The following is a 13,368-nucleotide window of genomic DNA, read 5'->3' on the forward strand; positions in this document are numbered from 1 at the left end:
AGTAGTCCAGCATCCTGTCTCACACAGTGGCTAGCCAGTTCCTCTGGAGGGCCAACAACAGGGCAGAGAGGCCAAGGCCTCCATAAGAACATAAGAAGAGCCCTGCTGGATCAGACCAGTGGTCCATCTAGTCCAGCATCCTGTCTCACACAGTGGCCAGCCAGTTCCTCTGGAGGGCCAAGAACAGGGCATAGAGGCTGAGGCCTTCCCCTGATGTTGCCTTCTGGCTCTGGGATTCAGAGGTTGACTGCCCCTGAACAGGGAGGTTTCATTTAGTCACGATGGCTAGTAGTAACCACTGATAGACCTATCCTCCATGAATCCGTCTAATCCCCTTTTAAAGCCACCCTGTAGAAAATGTATCTGTCTGTCCGTCTGTCTCATTTCATCTCTATAGGATGCTATGTACAAACATACTCAGAGACCGCCCATTCCTCAGCTCTTGCATAATTCATCGTTCCTCTTCCACAGGTACAATGGCTCTCTTCCAAACGGAGACAGAGGAAGAAGAAAAAGCAGATTTGCTTTATTCAAAAGGCCCAAAGCCAACGGGGTGAAACCAAGCACCGTACATATTGCCTGTACGCCCCAGGCAGCGAAGGTAAGCTTGACAAACGAGCTACCATTACCAAAGGACAGGCGTCTTTGTCTTTTTTTTGTTGTTAATACACCGGCGAGCATATTGTAAATGAAGTGGGTGGAATCATTCCAATGCAAGGCCTGTGATTCTGAAAAGGCCAGTCTGTCCTTGGGGAGAAGAAAGAAAACGTTTTGTATTAGAAAGCGTTCCGTGAGCCGCTTCCTTCAGTAATTGCGCTGTTCCTGTTTTCAAGATTCAGGGAGCCCACGAGTGTGGCGGTCCCATATGGACCCAGGAACTCACGGGGACCCCCGTTCAGAAAGGATTCGTCTGCATTTGGAGGGTCAGGGGTTTGCTTGTTTAGAAAATGTATCAGCCACCTTCCTGGAGACCTGCTCAAGGCAGTTCACAAAGTACAAACGTAGCCATAGAATTGTTAAAAACTACAACACAAGAGCCGTGGCTAATGAAACAGCCCATAAAAACAGCATAAAACTACATGCATACTAAAATTATATCCGCAGACAGCTTGCAGTCTAGAAACAGATCATGACAAAATCAGTGGTATATGACACTGTGCGGGTATAGGGATGCCGGCCTCCAGTGGGGCCTGGGGACCCCCCAGAATTACAGTTCATCTCCGGACCAATGCTCCCTCTAAGCTGTGGAGTCTTGTGAGCAAAAATTCTAGTTTGTGAGCTCCCGGCATTAAACGTCGTGAGCGAGCGATTGGGCTGCTGCATCAATTAGTTTGCTCTGGAACCTTCCTTCCTGAGCGAAGACAAAAACGTGTGAGCCGGAGGCTAAAAAACTCTGAGGTAGTTCACACGAACTCAGCTTCGAGGGAACACTGCTCCAGACGACAGAAATCACTTCCCCTGGAGAACATGGATGCTGTGGAGGGTGGACTCTGTGGCACTGTACCCCACTGAGGTCCCTGTCCTCCCCGGGATCCACACCCCCAAATCTCCAGCAGTTTCCTAACCTAGATCTGGCAACCCTATCTCTCCTCCTCCCGCCAGGGGTTAGGGGGCCCTGGCAAACGTATCTGGGTAGGAGTGACATTTTTGCCATTGAGCGGAGAAGTAGGCTTGCCAAGTCCCCCGTACCCGCCGCCTGCAGATCGGGCCCCAGGGGGAACCCCACCCCCAAAGCATGTGACGTACCCGGCGTCAGCACGTCACTTGGAAGTGATGCAGCAACGCCGGGCGCGCCAGGGGCGAGGCCGCGGTCACTTCCGGGTGACATGGTTGCGGCACGCACACGCTTTACGCACGCTCCCGGAACGGGGCTGGAGTCCCCCGCTGTACATACAGCGGGGACTTGGCAACCCTACGGAGAAGCCCTCACTGCCTCATTATTGGTTTTGAAATAAGGAAGGGGCTCGAATTTCATCTTCCAGCTCCTCTGTTTGCAAGTTGTGCGAGTTCCCGTATCACCCCCACCCAAGCTGGGGGCTCGTCCACCTGGTCAGTTACAGACAACGAGGCATTGTCTCTGAAGGCAAAATGGCCACCATCTCCCCCAAGCCGCATGGCCTTAGCCTGTCAAATCATGGGGCTTAATCCTCTTTGCTCGATCCGTGCCTTTTCTACGAGCCGTAGATTTCCATTCCCTTTTGTCTCCTGGTAGCGCCCGTATTGTCCGGGCGACTTCATTAAAAATCACCGCAGGGGTACCGGCGTGAGTAGAAACGTCTGTTTAATGACAGCCTATCCTCCTCCCCGCTGTGTCCCCGAGGGTAATAGCTGTGAGGACGGGGGAGAAGAGGGCTATGTCAGCCATCACGCTCTGCGCCTCATCGGTTCTGCCCGGTGCTTAATCATCCCAAGCATCTTAATCACTCGGTGTGTCTGGGCCGACATATGGCCAGCAGTAGGCATGACTAATGCGCCCGTCGTCTCGTAGCAACATGCGTTCTCTTGCAAAGCACCAAGTACGACCAGTTAGGTCTGTTCCGTTGGGTAGATCAGTCATGCGCTTAGAAAAACAAAACAAAAGGAGTGACTTCTGGGTAATTCATAGTTGTTGAAGGGACACACCTGTACCTAATTAGCATGGGTAGGCTCAGTCTTTCGGCGGGCTCGACAGGTGGCTGACAGTACTAGCTTTCTAGCTGCATGCTTTGTATATAGACAGGTCCCAGGAGTGATTAAGGGTCTCTGCAGAAGGTCCGATGTGGTAGAGCTGAAATGCCTCTCTATAGCAAAAGGGCAACCGATTTGAAGGCCGAACAGAGATGTTCCCCCCCTCCCATGCCAGTTTGGTGTAGTGGTTTGGTGTAGTGGTTAAGTGTGCGGACTCTAATCTGGGAGAACCGGGTTTGATTCCCCACGCCTCCACTTGCACCTGGCTGGATGACCTTGGGCAAGCCATAGTTCTGATAAGAGCTGTTCTTGAAAAAGAGCCGTTTCTGTCAAGAGCTCTCTCAGCCCCACCTCCCTCACGGGGTGTCTGTTGTGGGGAGGGGAAGGGAAAGTTGTTTGTAAGTCGCTCTGAGACACCTTTGGGTAGTGAAGGGCGGGGTATAAATCCAATCTCTTCTTCTTCTTCCCGTGGAACAAAGGAGACCCCTGGTGGATCAGGCCGGAGGTCTCTCTAGTCCACCATTTTGTTTTCCACACCGGCCAGCCAAGATAACAGACAGACAGCCTGGTATAGTGGTTAGAGGGTCAGAACAGCGTCTGGAAGGACTCAGGTTTTGAACCCCCACACTGACTTGGAAGTCTGCTGGGTAACCTTGGCCCGGTCACGCATTCCCAGCCTCCTCTACTTCGCAGGGTTGTTGTGATTGGACCAGAGCCGTGAGCGTAGCTGGAGGTAGAAGTGAAACCGTTGCCAAACTTTTGTTACGTTCTGGGCCAGACCGTAGATGGAGGTAGAAGTGAAACCGTTGCCAGACTTTTGTTAAGTTCTGGACCAGACCGTAGATGGAGGTAGAAGTGAAACCGTTGCCAGACTTTTAAAAAGTTCTGGGCCAGATTGTGCCTTGACGGTCCTTCTAGAAATGCTGCCGGGGGAGGGGGGGACCCGTTAATCAGGAGTCTTTGAAATAAATGCTGCCGTTTCATGACTCCCCGTATGAAGCCTCTTTAAAATCGCAACACCAGCAAGACCACAAGTGGGTTTCCTGGCAGCGTTTGCTCCGTTGTGATGAATAAATTCTACATTATTATTCTAAATGGGAGGGGAAGGGACCCAGATATTAGGTAGGTAGAGAGCGCCTGTTGTGTAGGGCCCAAGGGCCGTTACAGTTAGGCCGCGCATAAAGGAACGCGGGACAAACTACAAACATGCTTCTCTTCTCCTCGACAGGCAATAAGTAACAAGGACCAGCATAGTATATCCTACACCTTGTCTCGCGTCCAGACGGTGGTGGTTGAATACACACATGACAGCAATACGGATATGTTTCAGGTAAGGGATGTGCGCCCGAGAAGGAAGGACGCAAATGCCTGTTGTGATATTTACCCGTCTAGACCGTGGCGACCCTATCCCCCCCCCCCCCCCCCCAAAAAAGTGGTCTGAGCCAAGGTGGCCTGGCCTGGCCACGGGGCATCAGAAGCAGCCGGCCAGACTGGCAGCAGTGGACTTGGCCCTAACTGGCACAGTGATCGAGAAGGGAATCTCATATCTTACGCTATAGCCTTCTGCGACTGAACAACAACAACAGTAAAGTTTCCCTGTGAACACTGGAAGAGACGGCAAGGCACCAGAATAACGTGGAGCTCCATATGCTGCAAACTTGTCATTTTTAAAAACCAGATTAACTCAGATTAGCTGTTGTAGATTTTCCGGGCTGTACGGCCGTGGTCTTGGCATCGTAGGACCTGACATTTTGCCAGCAGCTGCGACTGGCATCCTCAGAGGTATAACACAGAAAGATGGAGTACTCTCTGTGTCAAGGTGAGAAGGAAAATGGTAGGCAGGTGATTTATATCTACTCAGGAAGGTGGGGTAGGGCTGAGTACACCTTCCTGAGTAGATTTAAACTTCCCACCAAAGCGGGTACCTATTTATTGACTTGCAGTGTCTTGCTTTCGAACTGCTAAGTTGGCAGGAGCCGGGGCCAGAGACGGGAGCTCACTCTGTCCTGTGGCACTTGGGTCTCGAACTGCCGAACTACAGACCTTCCGGTCTGCAGCTCAGCGTCTTCACCTCTCAGCCACCGCGGCCCCTCTATTAACATACTTAGCAGTTATCATAGCTATAAACAATGAGGTATTCAAGGAAGCCTCTACTGCGTAGCTGAGTCATCGTCCTGGTCCAGCTTGGGCTCAGCATAAACCGGGAGCGGCCGGCTCGCTACGCACACTAATCGTCTCCTTTTACAAGTTTATGTACTTTGACCGTTCATCACCAGCTGGGAGTGGTCTACACCCACTCTGACGGGATCATTTACACCCTTGATTGGAGCTCTGTAGAGTCATGTGGCACACCCACATGGTGGAATGATGTCTGACCTCACACTTTCTTTCTTGTTTAAAAAAAAAAGGTGAGAAGGAAAATGGTAGGCAGGTGGGTTATATCTACTCAGGAAGGTGGGGTAGGGCTGAGTACACCTTCCTGAGTAGATATAAACTCCCTGCCTACCATTTTCCTTCTCACCTTGACACAGAGAGCACTCCACCTTTCTGTGTTACACCTCTGAGGATGCCAGTCACACCTGCTGGCGAAACATCAGGTCCTACGATGCCAAGACCACGGCCTTACAGCCTGGAAAATCTACAACAGCTAACGAACTCCGGCCGTGAAAGCCTTCGACAACATATTAAACTCAGACTAATATTACATTCAGATTAAAATGAGTTAGTTTCAGAGGGTAGCTGTGCTGGTCTGCGAGACTGTGATAGGTTCAAGTCCAGTAGCACCTTAGAAACCAACAAGATTTTGCCCTGACCTGGATAGCCCAGGCAAGCCCGATCTCATCAGATCTCGGAAGCTAACCTGGCAAGTACTTGGAAGGGCGACCTCCAAGGAATACCAGGGCCAGGGACACAGAGGCAGGTTATCAAGCCACCTACCTGGAAACGTCCTAGCCCCACTAGGGGTCACCAGAAGTCGCCATGACTTCCAGGCTCCCTAGCACACACACACACAAACACACACACACAAAATACACACAAACGCACACACACAAAATACACACAAACACACATGCACAAAATACACACAAAATACACACAAACGCACACGCACAAAATACACACAAACACACACGCACAAAATACACACAAACGCACACACAAAATACACACAAACACACACATGCACAAAATACTCACAAACGCACATGCACAAAATACACACAAATGCACACGCACTAAATACACACAAACGCACATGCACAAAATACACAAAAACGCATACGCACAAAATACACACAAACACACACACACAAAATACACACACATGCACAAAATACACACAAATGCACACACGCACAAAATACACACAAATACACATGCACAAAATACACACAAACGCACACACACAAACACACACACACACAATACACACAAACGCACACACAAAAAACACACACAAACACATACATGCACAAAATACACACAAACACACACATGCACAAAATACTGACAAAAAAAGAAAACCAACCAACCAGATTTTCAGGGTATAAACTTTCCAGCGTTAAAAGCTCGCTTCATCAGATAACGAAGGGAGTTTTGACTCCCGAAAGTTTATACCTCGAAAACCTGGTTGGTCTGAGGTGCTTCTGGACTCAAATCTAACAGAAATGAATGTTTCGGTCGTTTTTTGATTAGTTAGGATCCAAATGTGTAGCCTTTTAATTAATTGATTTATTATATTCGATTGATTGGCCACCCTTCCCTGCGAGCGGGGCTCAGGGCGGCTTACATCAGAAATAAATACAATATAATTGAGTTAAAACAACGTTAAAATACTTAAAAACAGTCAGAAAGACGACACTGATGCCAAGAGGATGGTAATTTCCACCAGCCCCCTGGGTGGAGGGGATATGCAAGAATTGAAAGGGGAGGTTGAAGTCAGTGCTCCCTCTAAGCTGTGGAGTCTTGTGAGCAAAAATTCTGCTTTGTGAGCTGCTGACATTGAAGTTGTGAGCGAGCGATTTGGCTGCTGCATAAATTAGTTTGCTCTTCTGGAGCCATCCTTCCCCGAGCCAGGACAAAAATGTGTGAGCTGGAGGCTAAAGTACTGTGAACTAGCTCACACTCTGACGGGGATAGAAGGACTCAGAGATCTCCAGCTTGTATCTGACGAAGGGCCCTTTGACAATCCTATACACAGCTCGATTCGAACCCAGTAGCACCTTAGACACCAAGAAGATTTTCACACTAACTCAGCTTAGAGGGAACACTGGCTGGAGTATAAGCGTGCCAGACCATCGCCGTCCTCCACCAAAGGCCTGGCCGAACATCTCCGCCTTACGAGCCCTACGGGAAAGTAGCCAATCCCGTAGGGCACGGATGTTCTCCAACAGAGGGTTCCACCAGGCGGGGGCCAGGGCTGAGAAGACCCTGGCCCTAGTCGACGACGGCCGGATCTCTCTTGTGTCGGGGACTACCAGGAGAGTCTTATTCCTCTTCCAGGGACATATCGAGAGAGGCGGTCCTGAAGGTAGGTGGGTCCCCGACCGCTCGTGGCCTTAAACGCCAAAACCGAGACCTTTGCCCTCATTGTTTCTGCTTCGAAAAATTGTAGTGGAAATCAATATGTAATTTCTTGGTTATTGGTAGGGTTGCCACAGCCAGGGCTATTTTTGGGCAGGAAAAACCCCCGGATTAAGTACATTTTGCATTGGGGCTATTGCTGAGAAGGCCCTGCTGGCAGATGTTGTTCTTGCATGCCCTCGAGACAGTATTCTGAGAAGATCTTCACTAGCAGATATTAAGGAGCAGAAGCTCTTGCTAAGCAGTAGATGCTTCTGGAGACGATCAGGATGTAGATCGTTTAAAGCTTTCAGGCTCAAAATCAGCACCCGAATTGTGCCTAGAAACATGCAGGTAGCCAGGGAAGTTGTTCGAGTTTCAGTGTTGCTTACTCGGGCCACAGCGTTTTTGAAGGAATTGTAGTTCTCAGACAACCTTCAAGGGACAGCCCCATACACGTTGCATTGCAGTTGTCTAATTTACGAGTCTACAAGTATTGTCCAACAATAGTACCTTTCTGTTCTAGATGGTGGGTGCAGCTGTGCAGTCTAGCTTTCTCGATCGATCGATTGATTGATTTCACTTATACCCCACTTTTCTTTCAAGTGAGGGCCCAAACGAACTTAACATTGTTTTAATCTTTTCCGTTTTTATCTTCACAAAAACCCTGCGAGGTGGGGGAGGCTGAGAGCGTGTGATCGGCCCAAGGTCGGCCAACGAGCTTCCATGATAGAGTGGGGATTTGAACCTGGGTCTTCCAGATCCTCGTCCGGGCACTCTAGCCCCTATATCATGCTGGCTCTCCAGCTGTGAAATACAAATGGCACTTTCACACAGACGAGATAACGCACTTTCAATCCACTTCCAATGCACTTTGCAACAATGCACTTCACAGAGACGAAATAACGCACTTTCAATCCACTTCCAATGCACTTTGCAACTGGATTTTAGTGTGTGAAATGGCCAAATCCACTTGCCCAGCGACTTGCAAACAGTCGCTGAAGTGGACCGAAACCGCATTATCTAGCATGCCAACACACAAAATCCCAGTCACATAACCAATAAACGAACAATGGATGAACAGTAAACAAGCAAGTACACATAAACAAAGAACAGATAAAACGGAGCTCAAACGCAACACAACTCTCTCATCTGCAGACCGGAGGCCCATTATCTAGCATGTGTCAAAAGTGCCCAAAGTTTGGTAAACTTGCCAGAAGTATAAGAAAATGACTCACTGCAACCAAACTGTTGGAAATAAAATAGTCCGATGGCTTGGGTGAAATCGTTAGCTGAAGACTCGGGTGCGGCTGGGTGGAACGATAAAGACTGGCTTACTGGACTAGTCCTCGTTTTACACGGAAGCTCCTCTTTCTCAGTCATTTGTATCATGAATCTGTTTGTCTTTATTTTTACCAGATTGGCCGATCGACAGAAAGCCCGATCGATTTCGTCGTGACCGATACTGTTCCCGGCAGCCAAAGCAATTCAGAGACTCAGTCCGTGCAAAGCACCATCTCGCGGTTCGCCTGCAGGATCATATGCGAACGCAACCCTCCTTTCACGGCAAGGATCTACGCCGCCGGATTTGACTCCTCCAAGAACATTTTTTTAGGGGTAAGGAGCTGCGTGCCTCTGCCACTCGGTGCTTGGTTCCCAAACGATCTGAAGTTTAGTTTGGATTCCGACAGAAACACGGAGGGGGCCGTGGCTCAGTGACTCGGGTCTCGAACTGCTGAACTACCGACCTTCCATAGCCTGCAGTTCAGCGTCTTAACCACTTGAGCCACCGCAGCTCCTAATCATGCATATAGAAATGCTAAAAAATGATTAAGAACAATAATCATGCGGTTCAGGATACAAGTACCTAATCCCAGTATCAAGGCAAATAGCAGTTTACAAAAATACAGGTTTAAAAGAACCTATTGTCTCTGTTTGCAAGAACCAATACCACACGTGTTTTGGCACAAGGCCTTCCTCAGTGGTATAAATTAAATGGAGCACTCCATTAATATAACAATTAAATACAGAAAACTGACCGTACAAAGAATACACCTTACTCACATTATGACGGTCACTCGTGGAGTAAGAGGTATCAAATTTTCTTGCAATCACCCTAACCTGGATAGCCCAGACAAGCCCGATCTCGTCAGATCTCGGAAGCTAAGCAGGGCCGACCTGGCAAGTACTTGGGAGACCTCCAAGGAATACCAGGGCTGGGACGCAGAGGCATACAATACTGTTGGGTATTACAAGTTGAAAACACTCAGTATATCTGGGGTTAACTCTAGGAATCGCCAGAAGCAGGGCTCTTTTTGTAGCAGGAGCTCCTTTGCATGTTAGGCCACACCCCCTAATTGTAGCCAATCCGAATGAGTTTCTGCTGTTGGGTGTGGCCTATTATGCTAATGAGTTCCTGCTGGGCGTGGCCAACTCGGGTGCCAGCCGGAACTCCGTTCCTGCGCGTTCCTGCCCAGAAATAGCCCTGGCCAGAGGTCACCACGACTTCTAGGCATGCAAGCACACACACACAAACACACACACACACAATGCACACACACAAAAATTCCCCTTGTAAATCCATCATGGGCAACCCATCAAAATGCAAAATATTTCCTTTGCCCCTGGATCTTCTTAGGTCAGATCAGAGATACTTCCAGACTCCAGTGGAGTGCTCAGGAACAATGAATTGATATTTGCCTTGATACTGGGATGAGGTACTACGTTTGTTGTTAACATTTTGATGTAGTGGTTAGCAATGCTCCCTCTAAACTGTGGAGTCTCGTGAGCAAAAATTCTACTTTGCGAGCTGCTGGCATTAAAATTGTGAGTGAGCGATTTGGCTGCTGCATCAATTAATTTGCTCTGGAGCCGTCCTTCCTGAGCGAAGACAAAAATGTGTGAGCCGGAGGCTAAAAAACTATGAGCTAGCTCACACTAACTCAGCTTAGAGGGAACACTGGTTAGGACTCTAACCTGAGAGCACCGGGTTTGATTCCCCACTCCTCCACATGGCAGCTGCTGGTGTGACCTTGGGTTCTTTCAGAGCTGTTCTCTCAAGGGCAGTTCTCGAGAGAGCTCTCTCAGCCCCACCTCCCTCACAGGGTGTCTGTGGTGGGGAGGGGAAGGGAAAGGAGTTTGTAAGCCGCTCTGAGACTCCTTTGGGTAGTGAAGGGTGGGGTATAAATCCAATCTCCTCCTCCTCCTCCTCCTCTTCTTCTTCTATTTTAATCTCTTTTTCATTGTTCCAACCTCCTGGCTTACCCTCCTTGCGCAAGGTTGCTTTTTTCTCCCCATTTTTTGGTTGTACTCATCCGATTCAGTCTAAGGCAGCTTCAGGGGCGAGAAATCTGAGGATGAGTGAATGAATAACAAAGCCCCTCTTGTTGATGGTCTCCTTGCAGGAGAAAGCAGCTAAGTGGAAGACCTCCGATGGGCAAATGGACGGGCTGACCACGAACGGGGTCCTTGTTATGCATCCGCGGAACGGCTTCACGGAAGACTCCAAGCCAGGGGTGTGGAGGGAGATCTCTGTCTGTGGGAATGTGTTCAGCCTCCGCGAAACGAGATCTGCCCAGCAGAGGGGCAAAATGGTAAGAATAGCAAGTTTGCACGACCCTCTCCTGCTGGTTGCCTGGCACTGCCTGGTATCACTCACTGCCTGGGACTGCTTGGTGACCCTACTCCTAAAGGAGGGAGAGAAAGAGCCAGTTCCAAACCACATGCGGCCAGGCCTGTAGCTATGGCACAACTTTTGGGGGCTCTGCCCCACAGCCCCACAAGAATTACTCCTGTAAATGCTTCTTTCAATCATTTAAAAACATTTTTTTTAAAAGGTGTGTACTCCTTTAGGCAGAGTGGGGGGCTGTAGTTGACCAATTCCCGCACTGAGCCAGGGGGTTGGAGTAGGTGACCTCTAGGATCCCTTCTAACTCTGTGTCAAGAAACTGGCCTCCTTTAAGAGAGTTTTCCTGCCTCAGTGTTTGCTTTCTGGACTGTAGAAGTCCTCACCCCCACCTGCCGGCTTGTTCTCAGAGTTGTTGCTTAGCTCCAGAAGTGATGAACTTGCAGCAGCTGAGAACTGTCATCTCAAGTGGTTGACAGCTTGCAACGTAGAGCTCTCTCCTGGTCACAGCTTTCTATGGGCTAAATGGCTTTTCTTTCTGCCCTGAGAACTTCAGCCCCACCAGGAAAAAAGATTGTCCCACAAGCCACAAGATCCTGGCTGCGGGCCTGCATGTGGTTTGGCCGTGGGCGTCTTTCCCCCGCTTGGTGAGGGATGAGTGCCACCAGTGCCAAGGGACAAGAGCTGCCCCTCCCGCGGGGCTGGGGTGGCCCTCTAGGCCATCAGCCCACTGGATCCTTCCCCCCATGGCCTTAATGACCAATCCACCCCTGCCCGACCGACTACAACCATGCTGAGACTGATTGTTTGTTCCCTCCCATACCATAAATAATAAATAGGGATCTTCCTTTTTAATGCTGACGTGTTTTCTAGATAGTTTCCACGTTTCGAGGCGAAACCTTCTTCTAAGCTACAGTTTTGGAATGATGGGATTTGCTTAGAAGAAGGTTTCGCCTCGAAATGTGGAAACCTATCTAGAAAACACGTCAGCATTAAAAAGGAAGATCCCCATTTCTTATTTATGGACTCTAATACACAATAAGAATTAACCCTACATTAGAGCCCTCAACCAACTATGCGTCCTCCTCATTGGTTCTAAACTTGAACCCAGTGAAAGCGGTTATATTGTCCAGTGACTGACCAGTCGTAACCTTGAACAATAAGAAGCGATACATTTTAAATCCTCAATTGAAGATCTCAGAGGCCAAAAAACCCACTCTCTTAGCAACAGTAACTAGGCACTGGTTCCACCGCTTCACACTTCTGTCACTTTACCACCCTCACAGAAGCAAAAGCACCTCACGTTTACCTCACAATTCCACCAATTCCTTAATGTTAAACAATACCTGCTTCGTTAGCTATGCTCTTTTCATATATCTGGTAACGATTATTTTATCTGTTTCTCCACACGGAGGAAAGGAAAGGTTTAACTAGATCGGGAAATGCTTTTTAGAATTTTATAAACCAGAACCGGATGAGGATCCAGTAATGTAATAAAAGGCAAAGAGAGAGAGAGAGAGATGGATAGAGGTAGATAGATAGATATAGATAGAGAGATAGAGATAGATAGATATGGGCCCCGGTCACACAGGCCGGATATCGCGGGGGGGAGGCGTGGCTGTTTGCCCAGGAGCGAACTACCGCGCGGCAGCTGGATCAAACGTCCCGCCCGACGTCCTGTGGTTGGGGGGAGGTGCCGATCATACCTCACTCCTGTGGTGCGGCAAAGAAGCGGCGCCACGGGGGGCCTAGTTCTGTAAGGTGTATAACATACATAACTTTTTGTGGAAAATGTCCTAGGATACAATAGCTCTGAAATGTTTGGATTAAATTAAAATGCAAATAAAAAAATTAGGGTGCACAACTGGACCTAATGCGTATTAAAACCTCCTCGCTGTGAGAAATCTACATAATCCACAAGTCTAGCTTGCTTTTCTTGTATTGAAATGTTGACAGAGATACAACAGGGGGAGGCCGGCTAACTAACACCCGTGAAGCTGTGTTGTAAAAAGAAAAATGATTTCCCTATACTGGCTCGGATCCAGTGGGAATTTCCATGGCGTCTCCACTCCCATGTGCCTTCTGAAATGCTCCTCCTAGGAGACGACAGGGAGAAGTCAGGGGTCTGCAACTGGGAATGGTGAAAATCACATCCCTTCTGCCTGTAGAAACCTTCCGTGGGGTCTTCGCGGTGCCTGAGGTAATAGTAACGCGTGTTCAGTTCTTGGACACGGGAAGAACGAACACACTTAAGGGACTGTGTTTGATTCTGGTATCAAAAGCCATTCACACTAAACTCTGTGAAACTCCTGAGGAGAGCAATTAAAATAAAACAAATAAATATAAGTTGGGAACATAGAATTAGATACAAGGAGTAACTATTAGAAAGGAGGAAATAATATAGGAGTTGAAGTATTATAACAAGGGCATAGCAAGAAGGTGAAGGGTGTGCTCCCCCAAAGACCTCTGGTGAAAGGGTGGAGGTTACCCTCCTGCTGTAGGGATTTTCCCTA

General features: G+C 48.7%; 1 protein-coding gene across 1 annotated transcript in view; it reads left to right on the plus strand.

Moving 5' to 3' along the window:
* PELI1 (pellino E3 ubiquitin protein ligase 1) overlaps positions 1–13,368 on the plus strand; it is a 17,551-nt gene that overhangs the window by 2,339 nt on the left and 1,844 nt on the right. Inside the window, exons 2-5 of the mRNA XM_015408527.1 lie at positions 472–601; positions 3,896–3,997; positions 8,650–8,847; positions 10,635–10,823. Of these exons, the coding sequence (XP_015264013.1) occupies positions 472–601; positions 3,896–3,997; positions 8,650–8,847; positions 10,635–10,823 (619 nt within the window). The remainder of the gene's footprint in view (positions 1–471; positions 602–3,895; positions 3,998–8,649; positions 8,848–10,634; positions 10,824–13,368) is intronic.

Source organism: Gekko japonicus, unplaced genomic scaffold (genome assembly GCF_001447785.1).
Source record: "Gekko japonicus isolate JY-2015 unplaced genomic scaffold, Gekko_japonicus_V1.1 scaffold1100, whole genome shotgun sequence".
NCBI lineage: Eukaryota > Metazoa > Chordata > Lepidosauria > Squamata > Gekkonidae > Gekko > Gekko japonicus.